Below are 23,088 nucleotides of genomic sequence, written 5' to 3'. Positions count from 1 at the left end.
CCATACTTTTTTTTGTTAAAAATCAGCTTGTTTGAAATTACATACGGACCTTGCTACGCTTTCTTAATCGTACCTAACTGTTACAGGAATCAAGAAGCAATATTGGATAAAACAATTGTAACATGCCTTAAATAAGAATACGAGCTTTCTATTACATACAGACTGTTCCTGTTAATAGAAGAGCATCGCTTCAAGCATTTAAAAATTACTTTATTGTTAAGTTGGCTTTGACTTATTGGAAAAATATGCTCATTTTTATGAAAAAGCCTTGTTTGCAAATAAAAGATAATGGTTTGAGTTTTAGTTTATTTAAAAAAAAAAGAAAAGAAAAACATTATCATCCACATAACTAAATATTTTAATGACTTATCACTTTTTATTTAATCTCTAATTCAATTGATAACAACGTACAATATTTAATAAAAAAATAAAGTTTTCATCGTTAACATTATTACTTAATAACTCACTCGTTGCTTCGCCACTAGCTCTAGGGAAGGTTGATTTGTCAAAAAGCAGCCTAAATCCACATTTATAAGGCTTACCTAAAACGTATAACCCATTCTGACCACAATGTTCTTATATCTTTAGCTGCAGACAAAAAACCTTGCTACTTTATATTACAGGATGTATTTGTATATGTCTATTATGTTGATATCCTTCATCTTATGCTTATGTATGACGAACAGCTTGTTGTGCCCAGTGGCATGCGATAGGAGGGGTGTCAAACCCCCTTTTATTAAAATTTGGAAGGACTGCCTTCTCCTTTTTTCACCTCCTAATGGTGATTTGCTGTGCATGCCACTGCTCTTTGTTCTGAATTAGGTTATTAACCAGTTTTATAAGCTTACAGGCTTAGATTATGTTGCTTCATTTCGTTTTTGTCATAGCAGCTATTTTATCATTTTCAGAATAGCATTCCATTAAAAACTCATGTTTTTGTATTCTTACTGGCTATTTGACATCATAACAAGGTAAATAATGAGAAAACTTGCATCCAGGTTTCACACTAAATTTAAATGGTTATCTATTTCTATTTAAATCCGATTTACATGCATTTATTTTAATTATCTGTTTACATACAACTGTAAATTAGAAATTGTAAACAGTAAACAAACTCAATGGGATATCACTTCCGCGAAATACACTTATTTAAACCACTAGGATTCCAAAGTTTCTTCAAAGATTCCTAAATAAACTTGTTACTTTCATCAAAAAACGTTCTTATTTGGTATTTTACATGGAAAATCTTATATGACAATAAACACAACAAAAGTATGTTAAGTTCCCTACTTATTAAATTGGAGCATTAAGAACAGTGAAGGAACAATCTGGCCATATTATTAGTCAATCTAATTGGATCTTATTGCGTCTGACAATCGATCTAGGGTTTAAAATCTATCACAATAATGTTTGGAAGTGATTGCACCCCAACAAACACAGACTCAAATCCAATGTGTAGTTAAATGAAATTTGATTACTTTCAACTCCTGCATTGATGTTGTAGTACCCAAGGGAAAAGTCTGTATGCTATTCCGAACTAAAATAGGCACATGCACGAGAACTTGCGATGCGAGCAGCGCCGGTAATATTTTTACATCCCCCTGGATTTCCGTGGACAATTGTTCATTATACGCTACAACACTTGTTTGTATCTTAGTATGGGCCAGAGGAGATCGAGAGAGAGGACAATGGACTGTAAATTACACTGGTATCCTACTTTTTTATAACCACGTTGTTTTATTCGTTGATTATAAAAAATGAGGATCATTTAAAAGACACAAAGTTGTTCCTAAAAAGGGCAGAAATAGCCTTTTAGGAAAGGACAGAAATAACCTTGCCTTATCTCAGATAAGTGTTGAAAAAAATCACCCGGAAACCTACTCCAACAATATTGTATTTGTGAGGGATGATATAGATTCCCAAAATATAAGGATTAAGTTGATAGTTTAAAAACAAAGACAGGTAACTGCTATCGGCCGATTATTTTTGTAATTGTTATCTTGCCTCTTATTATTTCAAGAACTTGAAATTTTGTAAGCAATAATGTGTTAACAGACTTCCAGACACTGTTATTTGAAAACTTGACTAAAACAAACAACAATTGAATTTAGTCATGCATATAAAAGGTCTTTAGCACATAGTGTACAAATGATATCTTTCTTAAAGGTGAAAAAAATAAAGCTTCTAATAACTTTATTTTGTAATAAAAGCATACTTATTTATTTTTTTTGGAATTTTAAAAATCTTCTTACTTTAAATATTGCCATGAGTAAAAGATACTTTCTTTAAACTTACTAAATTGGGCCCAATTCTTCAAAATTTCTTTAAATTTTTTAGGCTGTCCTAGAAGTTATGGTTTATATAATAAAAGCATACTTATTTATTTTTTTTGGAATTTTAAAAATCTTCTTACTTTAAATATTGCCATGAGTAAAAGATACTTTCTTTAAACTTACTAAATTGGGCCCAATCCTTCAAAATTTCTTTAAATTTTTTAGGCTGTCCTAGAAGTTATGGTTTGCTATGTCATACATTTTCCTTCATATCCATGTATGGCTAAGAAAACTTCTATATAGCCGAGAAAATTGGATAAAAACCATTATGATGAACATTATGTACTATATTAAGCGTTGTTATTTCCCAAGCAGCAAGCCAGAGGGTGTCACTTAACGATGGATCCGCAGGGTTCTCCTTATTTTGTATACAGAGTACTGAAGTTTATTTAGAAAGCTCTAATTCCTTACTTGCATTCAACCTTAACCATCTCAATATGACTGTAAAGTCCCCGCGTCGTTGTTAACATCACAGAACAATAAATTACTGAAAGAAGATTATGTTCTGTGGTTATCTCAGAGTATTTTGTATCTTTAGAAACCACGTCTCATCACAACATGTACCCTTTTATAGTAATGATTAAATTATTTAAAAGTAGCGCAGCAACTTAATACCAATATAAAGAATCATAATAACTTACAAGCCAGGATAGACAACAAATAAAAACTAAAATCATTTAAACTCTAAAGAGTATATAGATTATTGAAAGATTAAATAAGAAAAGTATGTAAGTAAATAAATTTTTGGGTGCCTAAGGCAACCCAAATTCATTAACCCTTAACAGTCGGGCCCCTTGCCGCACCTTAATCAGTCGGGGGGGGGGGGGGCGTTCAACGCCCCCCCTTATTATCTCAGTTCCTATTAGAGCTAAAGGGCTAAAAAATTTTGTGCAAGTCCCCTGTGTTATGATGAATTTCCGACCTTTTATAAGTCTAAGTCAATTTTCGCCTCCTTCACCCTTTTATTTGACAACCTTTGTTTTTAGGTCCTTTTTTACTTAAAAATTTCAAACGGATGTAATTTTTTTATTTTTAAAGCTAGAAGAACAATTTTTTTGCAGAAAATGTTTTTTTTATGTAAATTTTATATTTAAAATATCAAAATATAAATTTCAGCGGCCGCAGCTGTACTTGGCAGCTGCCAGCCGCCGCAGTCGGCGGTCGGCGGGAAAACGGCGGCGGATCTTTATGAAATTTTAATACATTATCTAGACATATAAGAAAAGCTTATGTTTAAAATTTGAAGTCTCTAAGTCAAAAATTGCGGTTACAGAAGCCTTTTAAAGATTTCTGGAGACCTGGAGGATCAGGACCTGCAGGATCATACCTGGAACCTGAAATTGACTTGAACACCTGTATTTAAGACTAGGATGTACTACTAAAGGATATTTTAGTAATTTGGTAAGATAAAATGCTTTGTTTAAGTCAAAAAAATATTTTTGTTCTTTACCTGGATGACCCTGCCAGGTTTGCTGGCATCCTGTGCCCGCCAGGATGGAGATTTTCAAAAAATTCCAACTCTCAGTTATGTGTCATACCCATACTTAAAAAGTCAAGCAGTTTGGGCTCTTTATCTTTTACACACAGAAAATGAGATAGAAAAAACCGGATGGGGGGGCGTTCAACGCCCCCCCCCCCCCCGACCGTTAAGGGTTAAAGGGGGGGGGGGGGTAATCTTTATATCATATAGGCAAGGACATCAAGCATTTTTTAGTGGGGGGGGGGGGGTAATTACCTCTTTACCCTCCCTCCTCCTTGGACGTCCCTGGCGAATCAGAGAAAAAGGTCACCAAAAACTGAACAAAAGCCATTTCGATATCCAATATGGTATTAAAAATTTTTAAAAAGCCGTGCCACATTTACATGAAACTATACTTGCTTTAATATTTAATGATGCGCTACATTTAAGTTTATAGAATGAAAGAAAGTGTTGACAACAAACATATATTAATCAGTAGGAATAAAATGATATTTCTTTTTCAAAAAAGAATTTTTACAGTTGAAGCTTTTCTACATATAGGTTTCATAAGTAACAAATTAGTATTTGCTAATTTGAATAAAAATTTAATTTTAGTCTTGCTGATTTTAAACAAAATTGTTCTTGTCACGCTAAAAAAGTCTCACAATTTTGTAAAACACATTTACATTTTTTTAACCATCTCTTAAACCACGTAGATAACAGCATGCAGTCTAATCTGTAATAATAACAACCGGAAAGTGATTTGTATTGAAATCATTGCATCTCTATAAGCAAGATTGTCCAAGCTTTTAATTTCTTAATTTTATGAAATTCTATAAAATAAAATTGTACAGAAATAAATAAAATATTTCCATATGCAGACCTAATACACATATAATAATAGAGATTGAAAACAAAATCCTTATAAAAAGTAATAGGATATGTGTATGTGAGTCTGTCTGTATATCTGCACAGACGGATCTTGTTAACCGCTTTACCGATATGGTTCTCCTATACAGTGAAGCATCTCATATGTCCTGGGAAGGTTTATAACTATTTTAGGGGACGGAGCTACCAACCTCCCAAGAGAAATCGTCCCTAGAAAAAATGACTCCCATATTCTTCTTTTTTTTCTAAAACTAAAAATCAAAGTTGGGGGTAAAATTGTACCAAAATATTTTCTTATGCAGACCTAAAACAACTATGATAATAAATGTAAAAGACAACCAAATATAAAAGTAACAGGAGCTGTGTCTGAATGTCTGTCTGTCTATCTGCACCGAATGATCTTGCTAACCGCTTAACCGCTTTGTTTCTCCTTTACAGAGAAGCACAGGTTTATAACATTTTTTTTGGAGAGTACCTCCACCTTCCCAAGAGAAATATCTTTACTCCTAAGATTCCATTGCCTGTCTTTCTAACGGTGTAAATGATGTAAATAGATATTTTCAAGTTTTAATCAAAGATAAATTTATAACGTTTTGTGAAGATTCGTATGACCACTGATCATTATTACTTTCTATGTCCGTTTTATCTGTCTGCTATGCGTCTGCTATCTTCTCTTTGAAAAAATTGTTTTGGGTCTAAATTAAATCAAAGAATTCTAAAACTTTCGAAACGTGATTTGAAAACATTATAATCTGTTTATTTAAGATCTAAAATTGGTTAAAATTTGTCCTAATTCTTATTTGTGGGTTTTTCCAACTCATCTATCTAACTCTAGAGTTCATTCCCTTCTTAGTATCCTTACAATAATAGAAAATAGGAAAAAATATAATTAGTAAAAAACATGTTGCGATCACTGATCATCGAACACTTTGATTGAATAACCTTTCATATTACAGTTCCTATAATAGAAAAAACAATCAACTTATTAGATTAATCGCATCATAAGACCATCCTTTGATTGAACAACCTATGTGTAGAAGTCTAAAGAAATTCAGCTTTGAGAAAGATATGACTTTAGTAAGTGTTTTAAAAAATTATTCTTAATATTGGACTAATTAGATGAAATATTATTAGTTGAAATGACTGAACACTGACCAATTTATAATTGTGCCAAAAAAATGGCTCAAGTCATGTTTTAGAAATAAAAGTGCATAAATCACTTTTCTAGAGGAATGCTGGTTGCTTGTGTGTGTGTCTAGCAGTGTGTTTGTGTTTGTGTGTGGTTGCAGTGAGTGGCCGCAAGGATAATTAATTTCTAACTGGGCAACTGGTTAAGATTTTATTTATGGGTCTTTTAACTTTTTATAAGCGAAGCTTTCCTATAATTAGGGTCGGTCCGTCCGTCCGTACGTCACAGTTAGCTCTTTTCGTTAATTTAAACAGTTTAGAATTGTCCTATCGATTCCAAACTTTGCATGATGATTCCTGTAGTAGTTAGGTACAATTTAGAAAGCGTAGTAACTCTGTAATCAATACTATCTACTCGTCGTCGGGGGAGGTTATAAAACGAATGATTAAAATGAAATAGGTTCCTTCTTCTGCATGTAAGGTGCACGACATAAATAGTTAGAGTAGGGGGGAATGTCAAAACAGGAGCAACTTATTACCATGCACAGACAAACTTCCAGGCAAAGGCAGGGCAATCAAAGAGTTGGTTGTCTGTGAGTGTTACTTAACCTTATGCCCCCGGCTGTATGAACAGAAAAGAAAAGATTTGCCCTTAGTTATACTTGGCTGTTGGACTTGACGTTAGAATGTCATGGATAGCAGTCTTACGCGTAAGAGGAAATTCATCGGTACATTAACATTTACTCTTAGGGTAGGGAAAAAGTATTGTCCATATTTAATCAAAACTCATATCATTATCTATGGCTCTGTATTGACATCTAGACAGGTAATCAAATGCATGGGTATTTGTAATTTGTAAACAAAAGATATAAATATATACACCTGGCCGTAAATTAAATGTTTCTAAACACTCCCCGAGGTAACAAGTTTCAGGTAAAAATCCATCTTAACTGCCCTTTGGATAGTTTAAGGTTTTATGGTCAGCTTTATCTAATTGTTAACTACATTTTTTTAAAAAGAAGGTTATACTCCGAGAGTAAATAATCTTTTGCTGCATTCAATGACATTTATTGATCATTTGATTTGTCTTTTACTTAACTTTGTTGTTTTTGTTTTTTTTGGATTATAAAAGACTAGTGGCTTCGACCCTAGCCTCTAAGGGCTTCACCCCAAGAGGTATTGGGAAATCCCTCTCCAATATAAAATCGTTTTAAACCTTTCAGCCTCTTGGGGTTTTGCCCATAGAAGTTATGGGAAAAATGTCCTGTATTCTGTGTGTTTCATGTAATCTGCGTAAACTTTAGTTAATACCCTATTTTATACTTATCAGAAACTGTATATTATTAACAATTACTTTACAGAAAATGTATTTAAAAAAAATTGATTTAATACCTATATTTGCGACTTTATTACACAGAGACTTTAAATTTTTAACAATTATATTTAATACCTATATCATCTACATTTAACAACTATATTTACGACAACCTTCAAAAAATTTATTCAAAAATATTCTTAATAAATGAAATAAAAAACTTTAAAGTAAAAATAATTTTTTTTTGGGAGGGAGGAAGGTTCATTGGAGCTTTGCCCCATGGTGCGGTGGTGGTTCCTCCCACCCAAATTACTGGTTTTTGTTTACTAAAAAAATACAAAAAAAATTGGGGGGGATTTTTTAAATTGGGTCTCCCACCCATCCTGGAAAATAGCCTAAAACCACCGCAGAACCTGTAGGTATATTCACTGAAGAGCAGAGCCCAATCAGTTTAGCAATTACTTTATTTTTTTACAAAAAAGAAGTTAATTTTTTGAGGGGGTTCATATTTTATCTTTTGGGGGGGGGTTGGGGGTGTCCCACGGTCCCACCCCCAAGAAAATAGCTTAAAACCACCACAGGACCAGTAGGTACATTCTCTGAAGAGTAGAGCTCATTCGGTTCAGCGGTTACCGAGATCTTAAGCTTCAGACGAAAAGACATCAAGCTACTTTGTATAACAGACTAGCGGCTGTGCCCCTAGCATCTAGAGACTCTATCGAAGTGATATGGAAGGGTAGACAATAGCCTAAAACCATACCCATCCTTATTTATAAAAATACAAATAGCCTAAAACCATATCAGGACCTATAGGAAGCTTCACTGTAAAGGAGAAGTATATTGGTTCAGAGAATAGCGAGAATCTTCGTTACGCACAAAAAAGCTTACTACTCTGTTTGCTGTAATTGCTTCACTTGTTGTTTATACAAATTTCCTTGCTGGCCAAAAAAATATATTACATATTACATCAATCAAAACGATTTAAATCCTAGATTTATTGATGTAACTACTGCGTGTCTAAATGAAGCTTAATTGTTGAAATTCGCACAGGGAAGATAAACAATTCTAAATGCATTTCCCTTTACATACACAGCTTCGTTCTTCAGTTTTAAGCAAGGCTGATAATATTCATGAGTAGATAAACACAAATAAAATCATGAAAAGTAGACAAAAGGACAAAGTGAGTTATAGAGCAGATATTCAGTGGCCTTAAAAAGACCCATAGCGAAACTGACTCATACACTTAGAAACGGACGGACAGACAGTGTTACTAAAAATTATTGAAATAACCGGCATATGAAATATTGTTTTCGAGGTAACTTAGCTTTAGAAATATTTATATTTTGAAAATATTGTGTTCGAAAGTAATGTTAGATTTTTGCATCGTTATTCTGGCATTGTTGTTCTACTGAAAATTGTCTTTCTCTTCTATTCCTGGAAATTCTACTTAACTCTAATCAAATGAAACCTAGTACAGTAGAGGTAATGGTAAGGTTCTTTTCATAAAATCAACTCTTCACTAAAATAAATTGATTTATGACGATTTATTGAGAGTTAAATAATTAAGTTTGTTTAAAAACTAGAAAGACAACATCCATATCAGCGAAGCTCTGAAATCAGGTAGAACAAACAAAAATATGAACACTTGTACATTCACATCACTGAGAGATACTTCGCTTAATATATAGTCGTAGGGGTTCCATTCTCGGCTCAACACTGCATTATAACTAAAGATGTTAAAAAAAAGGATTTATTGATGCTATTTCTGATGCGAGACATTAATAGTAAAAGTAAGGAGAATGCCTAGGCTCAAAATAGGCGCAACTCATTACCATAAACAGTTATGACTTCCAGATAAAGGTCGCGACATCAAAGAGCAGGTTGTCTATTACTTAACCTAATACCCCAGGCGTTTGGATATAAAAAGGAAATATTGGCTCCCTTAGTTATACTTGGTTGTTGATTCTGACGATACAGTGTCATGGACAGCAGGCTCGCCCATATGAGGTAATTTATAGGTGATAGAAAAATAGGCATGTTTTATTGAACCCGAATGTGTACCCTTGATAGATTAACCATTACAAGAAATATTATCAGAAACTTCAAGAACTAAAAAGGTAAAAAAACAGTCTAATAATAATTTGTTCCTTCACTTGGAGAATATGATTATAAAATGCAAGTTAAAACAACTGACTCTCTAATCCTTAATCTTGGAATTTCATTCTATTTTAAGATTTGGAAAGTTTAAGAATTCTAAGAACAATTTTAGTGTTTGAGAAGAGAAACTGGGTAGAGAATCTTTGAATAACATTGCATTCATAGACGGACAAACCTATATTATAAAGCAACTTCAATAACAAATGTTAATAAATGACATAATGAAATATTCCACATATTTCTACATTAACAAGGATGACAACATCCATAAAATAATTAGAACTTACAGAGTATCAGCATTTTATATAAATTTATAAATCTGTTCAAAATGGTATGTAAATTTGTTTCAAATGCTAAAACACAGTATGCTGTTTAAGGACAAACTTATATTTTCTAGGACTATTTTATAGAGATGCTTCGCTTATACATTTTACCTTGAACTCCTTTAAATATTTCTTTCAGAAATCCAATGAAAAATTGTTGCCTAAAAAAGTAAAGATGTAATCACGTTAAAAATAGACATGTTATTGTTGTATTGAAAAAGATTGTAGTTTGTCTATGAAAATAAACGAGAAATCACATTTTTCTGTAAAACCGATATACAGACCAAAATAAAGAGTAGATTTGTAATATAAGCTCAAACAACTCTTTTTCAACAACTCTATAATATTTTCAATAATTTTAATTCTTTTCGTAGTCTGTGTTATTCTTGTTATTATTATTTTAAGCTAAACAAGAGTTAATACCAAAAAACTGCCAATCATATATTTGGAAACATCAAAACAACAAAATACATATATTTTTCAGGGATACAGAGATTGGAAAACATTTAATAGGATAAATATAATCATCTACGATAATTTTCTGTGAAATTATGTCTTTTGTAGCATACATTTGATTGGAAAAGAAAGATTTATAGAATAATTTTATGCAATTATCCTTTCCTTCCTGAATTACTGTACATGTGAAGAGACTTGAACGAACGAAGGAGAGAGAGAGAGAACAAAAGAGAGAAAGGAAGTATAAAAAAAGACAAAGAGATAAAAAGAGAGAGTGTGAAGAAAGAGGGAGGAAGGATAAAGCATTCGAAAGCAAAGTAAACACTCGCACGATCCTTACAAAGATTCTAAAACTATATTTTAGCAACACATATTGAGAAGAATTATTAGCATAAGTTAAAAAAGTAGTCTATATTTTCTTGGCAAAAAGCAAGTTTGATCAAATTTTTTTTTCATATATCTTTTGAAGATTTTTATAAAAAATTTAAAAAGACATTTGGTTAATTGAAAGATAATTTGAGTTTTTATTTGATAAAATTTATTATTAGATTAATGCCTTATGAGATGATAGATTATATTTAATTTGAACAAGTTTTAATTGAAGTCCTTAAATCTAATTTGAATGAGCTAAGAGCAAGGCACTACTCTTATTATACAAAATATGAATGTTAGGTACAAATGAATAATTTTTTTAGAATGTTTTTAGGACCTACACGATAGCTAGTGTATTCACCGTAAGACAAACATTTTTTACGCATTTTATCACATAAATTATATTGTAATTCAATCTTTACGCATTTTATCACATAAATTATATTGTAATTCAATCTTTAGAAATATATGAAAATTTTTGCTATTAAAAAAACATTGATTTGTGGTTGTATTACTGGACACCTTGCTTAAAGGTGGAAAGGCGCTTCTGTAAACACATATATATGAGCGCACCACATCATGATAAGTAAAATTCTCCTGTCACTACTACATACAACAGGGGTTATTATTCTTTCTCAAAAATATTTTTAACAAAAATAATTCTACAAAGGCCATCAACCATAACGTAAAATTTCTTGTTATAAATCCATTTTTTTGTATTTTTTTCTCAGTTGATTTATATTTAGCCCTGTGTTCTCTAAAAGACGCAGAGAAAACTGTAAATTTCCTATTTAAGTGTTATGACCAGGAGGCTAGAGCCATCAGTTGGTCTTAAACCATTACACAGATAAGGTGAACATTAACTTTATAACAACAGAGCAATTTTTATTGGCTTTCTAATTTGCTACTTTGAGATTTTATGCAATTACACAAATTAGATACACTTTTACAAACAGATTAACTATCTAATATATTTTACCTTTTTGATTTGTTATTCAATTCTTAAACAGCTATTTAGGGCATTTAATACCAATTAGAAGTGCTCATCTTTTAAACTATTTTACATGTATTTTGTGTCTGTTTTCTAAAAAAGTCTAGTTGAATGAAATGCATTTTAGAGTAAGACTTTTACAGTACCTGATTTATTTATGATTTCTCTTTTTTCTAAGATATCTCCAAATGCATGCAGCATATATTTATATACTTTTTTAGCTATAAAATAACATTTAATAATTTTTTATTTGGATGATATGTTAAGACCACAAAAAATATTTTAGTTATAAATAATACAAATTATTCCAAAAAAAATTTTAGAATTGAAATACTAATTGCTTTAATTATAATAGCTTTTGTATGTTACAAATCTAAAAGTTCTTCCAAGCATAACTTTTTCTATAATTATCGATTTTCTTATGATGTTTTTTCCCTTTTTTCAAATTTAGATTCAACTCATATTAAGTATTTGGTCTCACCCCCCCCCCCCAAAAAAAAAAACCATATTTCTTACTTTTTGATTTGTTCTTCTAACTTATTTTATTACAATACAGATCAAAGTAACACACCAATAGACAACCAACTCTTTAGGATATTAAAAATTATAACTAAAAAATATTTGACTTACTAAAGTTTATTTTATGTTAAGGATGTTGAGGCTAGTGATCTTGTCAGTTCTAGGACCCCTAGCTGTGCTAGCTGGGGAGTCAGTAGACATGAATATGATGCACAAGCTCAACAAGTACAACCTGCTGGCCAACTGCTACGGACACGAACAAATGAGCGAGTGGTCCCTAAAGCAGTACAAGGCTGTCGAATTCTGCAAGTCTATCCAGTCCCCCATGTTCAGCGGTCCCGCCGCCGGTATCAAGCCCTTCCCCGCCATCAACGCTGAACAGATTAACGCTCTGCGTGGTCTGTTGAATAACCCCGCCTTGAGCAGTCTTTTGGGTGGAGCTGGTAACACTCAGCAGAACCAAAGATGGGAACAGGTAATTTATAATCAATATTCTTAATTTCTAAAATACTTTGTTTAATAGTTATTTCCATAATGATAGTAATGCTACTATTATGCTAGTATTTTCGACAAATTTTTGAAAATCACATTCAGTTTTCAATAATGATAAGTGAAAGTATTTCTTTATTTTATAAAAATTAATATCATATTCTTATTTTAATTTAGGTTTGGGGACAATTCTTGAACAGAAACAAGAGGGCGGCTGAGGGACTCCTCGAGGTCACAGAGGAGGACAAGGAGGAATTCATGCAGGACATGATGGACTTCAAGGAGAGCATGATGACCAAGCTGGCCAATCTGAGCTGTGTCCTCACACAGATGGAGATGTTGGACGGTTCTGGCGAGATCAACATGGACTTCTTCAGCTACGACAGTTTCTCCAAGTTTATGAGCAAGAGCCCTGCCGGTCAGGACAGTGGATTCGTTCGCAAGATGACCGACAGCTTCTCCGACTGTTATGATATTTCCAGAGCCTGGCCCCAGAAGTCCCTAGACCGTCACCCTCTGACCAAGAAGCACGGCAGACACATGATCTTCTTTGAGTGCTCCAAGAAGGCCGAGATGATGAACTGCGTCAAGTTCCAGATGCACCAGTACATTGAGACGTACTATGGCCAACACGATGATAAGGAGATGGAGAAGATGGAAATGCCCGGAGACAAGTACGACAAAGCTATGATGGCCGTCAAGGTTATGATGCACGCAGCTACTCCCGAGGAGAAGTTTGTTGATGACTTCTTTTGGGGCAAGAACAAGATGTAATACTCTTGCGCAGTTTCTGCTCAAATTTTGTGTGCCAACTGAACTGATTCGGGTGCACCCAGCATTTTTACAACTAGCTAAGTAGGTCACGGCATTTAAAACACATCCTTGCATCAAAAATTGACAAAAATACCGTGATAGTACTGTCGCCGGTTGGTAAAATGCTGGCTGTCCTGATATGTAAATGAATTATACTGTAATCTAGTAATATACATGCTTATATATACGTTTAATAGTTACCCCCTATTCTGGTTAATGACTTAATTAGTTATATGTTTGAAATACAGAAAAAATGCTTGTATCAATCTTTTTTATTTGTATTAAAATAAAGGAAATAAAATAGAAAGTGTAATAGTGTGGTATCCGCCGAGGATAAATGGCAGACACCGGAGTTCAATTAGATTACGGCAGTGTGACAGACGTGGACACCTTACTATAGAGAAGCTACGCTTCTCTAGCATTCAATAGATAATAATCAACATCTATTTCAGTTGTCACTTTATTGAAGGTTTAAAGGATACTAAAGCTATATACAACAAACAATAACTACATGGATAGGAATAAATAATCATAACATAAAAGCATTATAATACATATACAATGGTCAGTTTGGGCAATAATGATCCCCCATCCCTGAAAAGGGTGGGGGAGAATTAAGAATACAGTTAACCATAATAAACATGACAGATTCAATCATTAATTTTAAGCATAGGGAGGGGGTCGTCAGACCCCTTCCCCAGGACTCGGGGGAGGGCCATTGACCCTCCACCGAACCCTAGATCAGGGGTGCCATAGGCATGGCTCACGGTTGCCGAATACCACAACTCTCCCCTCGGAAGGCTGGGAGAGGGTTTCCCTACCAGACTTCCGACAGTGGTTGAGGCCTTCGGTCCGCTCCTTAGGGCTAAGATATATACAAACGATAATGATTCAATGGAATCCTAGTGGTGAGTGTTTTCTCAGGGTTGATGGGCTCCCAATGTGGGATAGAAGGCAGAGGCTGGCTTGGGTTGGACACGTTGGTCAGCGCCAGCAGGTGTCAGGTTGGCTGGTGGCACAGTTGTTGCTGGAACGGTCAGCAGTGGGGCCTGCTGGTTGTTGTTGGCAGCGGCTGGGGCGCTGGCTGCCAGGTTGATCGTCTGAGCAGCGGGGTGTCCTCCTGAGGGGCCGCGGGGTCTGCCAGAGGGCGGTCCTGGCCTACCTGGGCGGTCATGCCCGCTATCAGCTGATTGCATAGACACCATCTCCTCGGCTGCTTCCCTGCCGATGGGAATGGCATCCCAGTCTACTGAAAAGTCCCGGGACTTGGCATGGGTGAGCCTGGCTCTAGCCAGAGCTTTCCTATACAAAGCTGGATGGTACAGGAACACTTGTGATATCGCATTCAGGGCTGCTCGGACGCCTCCTTGTGCTGCTGCCAGAGAAATGATGGTTAGGTCCCCCAGCAGTTTGAGGATCAACAACAGCAAGCACAATATGGCTGCGCCATCTCCCCACTCGTGGATAGCTTGTCTAAATCCAGCCCAGACATCCAGGGCGGCCTCTCCTTCCTCCGCCAGTCGGTCAATGTTGTAGGACACTATCCCATGGTCTCCTGTGGCCGAACAGCTGCCTTGCTGAACGCAGGAGCCATAGGATAGGCCGGTCAGCATGGCGCTCTTGTATGCTGGGAACGCCAGCAGTTGTTGCCAGTCGTTCAACTCAGCCTGCGAATACAAGCCCCCTGAACTGAAGTCATCTAAGGGCTCTGTCAACAATTGCTTAGGCGTATCCAGCGGGGGTGGCCTCTTCTTAGGAGCGGGGGTTAACTCTATCCAGCCTTCCTCCGCGTGCACAGTCAGGGGGTAGGTGGAGGAGCAGGGAATCTTGGTGGCGTGTTCACTATATACTCGTGTCACAGCGTCTACAAAACCTGTGGGTTCTACTGGCACTTTGTCCCAACACTCCTTGTGTTCGCGGACAACGTATTTATGGCGTTGGCAGGTCAGCTGCAGCAGGATGTCTCCCCTCAGTACCGAGAACGTGCTCCCCTGGACACGCACCGGGTGGGCCGGGTCTAGTTGCTGGAGCTTCCAGCAGTTGGCCGCTACTTCTTCTGCTGCTGTGCTTTTCATGCGCGTTTCCAGGGTAAACCCAATATAACCTGCATGTATTTGGGCTTGAAGGGGGACGTCAACATCCCTGGCCGACACTCTGGGCAGCGCAGCCGCGGCTGGGTCAGCTGCCACGAACAACGCTGGATGGTTGGTGGCATGGGCCTCGAAGTCGCAGTTCACAATCGAGGTGGGGTTGGTCATGTTGATGAAAAACTGGGCCTGATGGTCAACCAGGTATGCATCCATCACCAGGCTGGGCTGGAGGCTGCGGATCAGCCTCAAGGGGCAATCTCTCCCCAGGTGGTCCCACACGTAGGTTGCTTCCCCAGTGATGCAGGACAGCTCAGAATGGGGACACTCCAAGGTCAGATGGTCAGATTGGGACTCCACCCGTCCATCCTCTACCACGTAGGTCTCTTCTTTGACCAGCAGCCGTCGCTCCTGGAGCACTAATTCATTGCGGTACAGCTGGCCCTCGAAGTGGACGTCCTCCCCTTCACAACCCACCCCCTCGGGGCTGTTGACGAGGGCGCCCACCATGTCGATGGTGAAGAACAGGGGATGGTTCAGCTGGAACGTCAGTGGCTGGGTCTTGCCTGGCAGCGTGTAGACTCGGTTCCTGGCCAGGTCTCGGCACGCTTCTGGGTCTATCTTGGTTGGCCTCATGAGGGTGGGGACCGAGGTCACCTTGAGGTGACCCCATACCCCACACCTGAATGTCCACTGGGACACGGTGAGCTGGCAACTGTACCCGGTTGTTTCCCTCACCTTGACTTGCTGCAGGACGTGCACTTCATGGCCCAGGGGCACCTCCTGGTGTAGGGGCTCCGTGTTACACATCTTTTCTTTATTGTAGGATGTGACGTGGGTGGGGTTGGCACAGTCCCATCCCACCAGGACGTAGCTGGTTGTAGGCCACACGGCTGCCAGCAGGAGGCCCCACAGGACCATCCACCAATGGGAGAGGCTTCCAGGCAACCATCTACCTCGCACACGCGGCTGGGGATCTTCAGCTCTGGTCACGTCTGCTTCTTGTGGCTGGACACGGCTGGGCTGCTCCTGGCTAGATACAAGTTTCCATTGAGCGTTATCTTTGTGCGGCCGGGGCACCCCGATACCCTCCCCAATGACAGACTGGCAAGCGACTGGCGCTTGCCTGGGTGTCGGCTCCCCTAGCCCCAAGTGCTCCCTTCCCTTGTCCAAAGCATGCCCAGTGGCATGGGGCTGAAGTGCATGTGGCACAGGCTCGCCCTTACTCACTTCCCTCCCCTGCCCTAGGAACTCAGGTGCATGTGGCACAGGCAAGTCCTTATTCTCCAAAATTTCAATCTCCCCAGCCTCTGGTGCAGGGGGCACAGGCAAGGCTGGGGTTTTACAATAGCTTGGATACGACACATTTAACAAATTCAACTTATCCTGATGTTGAGCAGCTGGGTTCCCTCGGCTGGCAGGGGGCTCTGGATGGCATGTAGCTGGGCTCTCCCTGCAGGCTGGTGGCGCTGGCTGACTGGGGGTGACGGGTGTCACCCCTTCCTCTGGGACTGCTGGCTCGTTCCAGGACTCAGGTCTCTCGGTGGCGGCGACGGTTGTCGCCCCAGACATCAGGTTGGAGGCTGGCTCGTTCCAGGATCCAGGTATCTCGGTGGCGGCGACGGTTGTCGCCCCAGGCACCAGGTGGGAGGCGCTGGATAGCACCCCCCCGTCATCCCAGGTGGCGTCCCATACATCGATGCAGAGGCGCTGGCTAGCGCCTCCTGCCTCTCTCGTTCAGCGGCTGCCAGGGCCTCCCCGTACACCGTCTCAGGGACGCTGGGTAGCGCCCCTCCACTCTTGCTGGGTAGGCTCAGTCGGGCAGGTTCCATCATGTTGAGGCTAAAAGGCTGGGGCCTCAGGACCTCTGGCTCGGCGATGTTGTTGGGTTGTATCAGCTCTGGCCCCAGATGGTTGAGGCTGAAGCCTAGGCCAACCCGGTTGGGTTCAGCCGCGCCGCCCAGTACGTTGATCCTAGCTGGGACAGTCCCAAACTGCGGCATCCCATCGGCTCGGTCCGCAGCTTTGGGGGCGGCTTGCTGCGGTGGTGCTGGGGGCGCGCTCCCTTCCATGTGGGCCACTCTGCTGGGCTTCCCTGGAGGGGCGCCCTTATCGGCGGTGCGCCTGCGGCTGGCTACCTGGGCCCAGTCAGCTCTACAATCGGCCGCCGTGTGACCGTCATAGTGGCAACGCTCGCACTTGGTAGAACGGTCACGGCGTGGCTGGGTGCGTCTCTCCTCTAGGCTAACTTCCACAGGCGTTGGGCAGTCTCGAGCTCGGTGGCCTCTCCCCTGGCAGCGGAAGCAGCGACCTGGCACCTTGTCATCTGGAGCGACCTTCCCCATCTGGTGGAGACCCGGAGCCAAGGCGCCAATCTCCATTGGCTCCGAATCATCATACTGGGGCAACTGGATGCTGGCGGATCCAGTCAGCCCGTCGGTAGAGTCCACTAGGCACACACCTTCTTTCAGTTGCTTTGTGATCATGGTGACGGTAAACATGGCCTTACGAGTGTACTCAGGTACACTCGTAATTTCATGTCCCATCATGATGCGTTTTACATTGGCGTTACGAATTCCACGATTTAATTCGTCCACCAACAACTCAAGATCCTCATGGCTGTAGGCGTCCCGATACAGGGCACATTTAGTGGATATGTACGCCTGTATCGGTTCTGTCGAGTGTTGCTTGTAATCCCTAAACGCTTGTTTAAGCGTTTGGGATTCAAAAGCAGGACGAAATAGCATTTCACACTCGGCCTTGACCTGCTCGTAGGTCAAGGCTTGGCCTGCCTCGCCAAACAGATGGGACGCCATTTCCGCCGCTTGCCCTACCAGTGACAGTAGGAGGGCGTTGCGGCGGTTGAGGGAATCATGAGGTGGCACGCGGTAAGCCGCCCATGACATCTCGAGTCTGCGGATATGTGACGACCAGGATTGCTTGGGCGGCCCTCTATACTCCGGCAGATTGCTCAGCATCAGCTTGCGGTACTCGGCTGGGGCCGGCTGAGGGTCATCCTGGAGCCATCCTGGGGCTTGATCACCTCCTGGGGCTTGCGGCTGGTCCATCGGGTCAACGGTTCAACGGCGGGACACAAAGTTATACAGTACTAAAATGAATGGTTTGTCACTTGAGGCTTTCTAGCCTAACAGCCAACACTGTTTGTATCACTAGGTTGGTAGTTTAGTTGCAAAGGTATAACTTAGCTGTACTTATCACTAGTTAGGTGCTGAGGTTGTAGGGTAGGCTGGTAGGGGTAGATAGATGTTGAGGGTCTGAACTGCTGTCAGGAACTGATTGGGTTTTCCTTTATCACACTAGAGCTAGAAGGAGAGAAGCTTGTAATTCTTTATTTGCTAAAATTACCCCTGTTAAATGCTATGGAGTAGCTCCGCTCCGGTGTGTGTGTGTGTGTGTGTGTGTGTGTGCGTGAAATCTCCTGTCCTTGCAACGCGCGTACGCACCGTCAAATCCGCGCACACGGGGAAAACGCGCACTTATCCCTCAACTCGCTCTCTCATTGGTCCGCTTTGTCCGTTGAATTTATGATATCTTCCGCACTCTGTTGCGCTACCCGTGAATGGCGCTCTGTGTTCCCGGTCGCTAGCTCCACACTACAGACGGACTTAGTCTAGTGTGGGTAGGAAGGGGGAAGCGCGTGAGGGGACGGGGTAACTCCGTCTGTTCCCCCTGTGAGGGAGGGGGGGGTAACTGTGTGCTGGTGTAATAGTGCCTTTTCTTCTTAATCCTAGGCTTATCTATTATATCACCCTGATTGTATTTGCCTTCAATGGAGAGGGGCTCCTCCCTTTCCCTTGGAATAAGGGGTGTATTGTTGTTGTGCTGTGGGCTTGAGGTGATTTGATTGTATATCAGGGTCTTTATTATATTACATCTAGCTTCTATTTTTGTCCTTATCACAATTGCATAACAGATTTGTTTACTAACCCTGTTCTATTTTTAGCTGTTATCACAATACACAATAAATCCAAGCCTGTTCTATTTTTAGATTTATCACAACACAACAATTTGTTTGCCAAGCTTTGCTCATAAATCTATTGTTTAGCCATCACACCAGGGTGGTAATCCCTGCAATGTGACATAATATCTGTTTTTCTAGATGGGTGGCTGCGTTGTAGCCTCTCAGGATACTTGGAGTTGACGTAGTTTTTCTCTGTTCTGGTGCACTACACTCGTATGTTGGCTCGCAGCTTGCAGCTATGTGGCATGTTTCAGCCTATCGGCGGCAGGGAATGTCCCGTCCTGCTAGCGCCGCTGATCCAAATCCGGCTGATGGCGGCAGGGAATGTCCCGTCCTGCTAGCGCCACTGGTTCGGATCCTGCTATTTCTTGCAGTAAAGTTGGCCTATTTTCAGCCGTTTACACTTATTTGGCTTGTTTCAGCCGGTCTGCAGGCCTGTTTCAGCCCTTTGAGCGCTCAATTCTCCGTTAGATATCGGCGCTGCTCGCGGTTCTTCGTCAAATTTCGCTGTCTCGCTTCCACAACTGCCGGATGCAGAGTCAAACTTTGCTGTCCAGGGTGGGTAATTCAGGTTGCTTGCGTCAGTTTTGCCAGTTTCACTGCTGGGAGTACCTTAGCCTCAGATGCGCGTCTGCTCTACACTTGTGGTTCGCCGTAATCTCACACAGCTGTCACCAAAAGTTGTGGTATCCGCCGAGGATAAATGGCAGACACCGGAGTTCAATTAGATTACGGCAGTGTGACAGACGTGGACACCTTACTATAGAGAAGCTACGCTTCTCTAGCATTCAATAGATAATAATCAACATCTATTTCAGTTGTCACTTTATTGAAGGTTTAAAGGATACTAAAGCTATATACAACAAACAATAACTACATGGATAGGAATAAATAATCATAACATAAAAGCATTATAATACATATACAATGGTCAGTTTGGGCAATAATGATCCCCCATCCCTGAAAAGGGTGGGGGAGAATTAAGAATACAGTTAACCATAATAAACATGACAGATTCAATCATTAATTTTAAGCATAGGGAGGGGGTCGTCAGACCCCTTCCCCAGGACTCGGGGGAGGGCCATTGACCCTCCACCGAACCCTAGATCAGGGGTGCCATAGGCATGGCTCACGGTTGCCGAATACCACAATAGCAATAAACTCAAAAATAAATATAAAATAACTAGATAGACAGTCCGGGAATTATAGTAGATACTCTTAAGTCAAGGTCGTTTTTATAGAAATGTCTTAGGCGTAACTAAGATAGCAACTTATAAGTAAGTTTAAATAAGTCAATATGTCTGTCTGTAATATTGAGAATATTATAGAGCATCTTTGCTTCTTAAATCAATTAGTGCTTTGAAAATGGATATATTATAACTTATTTTTTACGTTTTCCTCCTAAATTATTTGAATTATTTTCATATTGATTGTTTTTCTAGAAGAAATTTTATGTATATATTGTATGCCTGACTACCCTCACATTTTAGTAGCGCATTTACAATGTTACCAAGGTCTGTTTGTACGTCCATACGTCGTTACTTCGTCTCTGCAAAATTAAATAGTAGACTATATCATCCTTATTTATTTACGAATTTTCAAGATATAAAATTATGAGGAATGTTTACTTAAATATGTATTCCAGGGAGGGAGGTGATATTTGAGCTGTTTATTACCCAAGTCCCCAAAGTCTTAAAATAACGTTTTTTTATTCGTTGGCTTAATGGCCTTTGGGACTTTTATTGAATTTTGATTAGTTTGTTCATTTAGTTGAGTGTCCAAACGTTTCAACCACTAATTGTAATCTACAGAAGAGGTTAAGTTTTTGTAAAATCATTAGGGATTTACGTCAGTTTTTCAGGCATTGTCTTATCCATGGAAATATTCACATTACCTTAAAAGACTTTAAAAATTGTTGTGTTTCTGAAAAATTTTAAAACATCAATTGACATACCAAGTTTTATTCCTCATATGTAAAATTAATATCAAATAATATTTCTGCGCTACTTATGGATATAATGTTCTTGTTATTATCACAATACAACAATAATAATTATTTCAACCAGAAAATAAAATATTTTACTTGTTTAATGGATACTAGCGGCTTCGCACCTAGCCTCTAGAGGCTTTGCCCCAAGAGATAAATTTAAAAAAATAAGTATTTCTGGTGCTGCCATTTATCTGCCTAAAACAACTTTTTTTCGGGAAGTTATATACCCTGAAGAATAGTGTCCGATCGGTTCAGTGGTTACCGAGATCTTAAGGGACGAACAAACAGACGGACAGACATCATTCTACTTTGTATTATAAATAGAATACGTGAAAATTGTCAGAGATTCTAGCAAACCCTGACAAAAAGTTTCGCCCAGCTGGTTTGTATAACAATACCCCCACAATAAACACCACATATGACTTTACCCTATCCCCTCTCCTAATCATGTAGTAACGTGTTGACATATATATGTGGACTCAATAAGCAACCTAAATTGACGATAAAAATTTCCCTTTTACAATATCCACGTATTCCATATTCATTAAAAAATAATTTAATAAAATCTCGGCGAGACAGCAAAAGTTAATTTTAATTTTTGACAACCCGTAGTCCCCAATCATTATTTGTTTTAAGCGAAGACATTCTACATTATTTTGCGCAGTTCCGTCCGTAACTTTGAGCTGTGGTCTTGAATTAAAGATTGTTAGAATTGTCCTATCGATTTCAAACATTGCATGATTTTTTTCTATGTTAAAAGTAAGGTCCATACAGAAATTGTAAATTTTTTAGCTTCTTAAGTTTAAGAATAGAATTAAAATTGATCTTTTGAATATAGGTTCCTGTAAAAATGAGGCACAATGTTACAAGAGAAATTTTAGTATCAAGCAATTGCACACAGTGCGTTTGAAGGTGCTTTGATTTTTGTGTCAGAACCTAAATTGGGACATAGTGCATTTTATTACCCTAGGTTAGGTAACTTCATTTCACTTTTCAACAAAATCTAAAATGCAACCGTTTTTGAGAAAATTAGATTTGAAAATTTCAAGTTCAATTTTTATCCACTAGGAGTTAGCGCATAATCATGACAAGAAAAGCAAAGATTATTTATTTGAAATTTGGAACAAGTTTGCTTTTATAAAGTTCTTTATAAAAGCACCCCTGAAGTGAGTTGATTCATGGCCATTTTTATCAGTTGCTTTGCTAAGGTCACGGAAATTCAGCCTTAAATAAATCATATATATAGAGGTTTTATGACAGACTTTACAAAAGCAAAGTTGTTCAAAATTTTAAATAAATAATCTTAGCTTTTCTTGTCATAATTATGCGCCAACTCCTAGTGGATGAAAATTGAACTTGAAATTTTCAAATCTAATTTTCTCAAAAACGGCTGCATTTTAGATCTTGTTAAAAAAAGAAATGAAGTTACCTAACCTAGGGTAATGAAATGCACTATGTCCCAATTTAGGTTCTGACACAAAAGTCAAAGCACCTTCATACGCACTGTGTGCAAGTATATCTATATAATTTTCAAATAAAAATTTGAAAACTATTCGAAAAATTTACAATTAGTTTAGACTTGTAATTGATAATGCATATTGAAAGTGCTGTTACTCTAAATTTATTAATGTTCGATAGTCTGATTTGTCTAGCTTCACTATAATGAATGTGACAATCCTTGTTTAAATAGTATCAGCCTAAAAAATGAACATTATTTACATCGATTTACAAAAAAATGATTCTCGTCATTAAATTAAATATTATAAGCATTATCTATAATACAAAG

At 38.8% G+C, this 23,088-nt stretch overlaps 1 protein-coding gene across 1 annotated transcript; it reads left to right on the top strand.

Annotated features, from left to right (window-relative positions):
* The first annotated feature begins 11,159 nt into the window (after window positions 1-11,159).
* LOC145311768 (uncharacterized) lies at window positions 11,160-13,505 on the top strand. The gene is made up of 3 exons (XM_080150755.1): window positions 11,160-11,283; window positions 12,074-12,416; window positions 12,608-13,505. Exons 2-3 carry the CDS (start codon window positions 12,075-12,077, stop codon window positions 13,202-13,204), a joined length of 939 nt encoding a protein of 312 aa, XP_080006881.1. The 5' UTR covers window positions 11,160-11,283; window position 12,074; the 3' UTR covers window positions 13,205-13,505.
* The last annotated feature ends 9,583 nt before the right edge of the window (window positions 13,506-23,088 follow it).

Source organism: Acartia tonsa, chromosome 2 (assembly GCF_053477335.1).
Source record: "Acartia tonsa isolate MP-2025a chromosome 2, ASM5347733v1, whole genome shotgun sequence".
Classification (NCBI taxonomy): domain Eukaryota; kingdom Metazoa; phylum Arthropoda; class Copepoda; order Calanoida; family Acartiidae; genus Acartia; species Acartia tonsa.
This window is presented reverse-complemented; position numbering and strand designations above follow the sequence as displayed.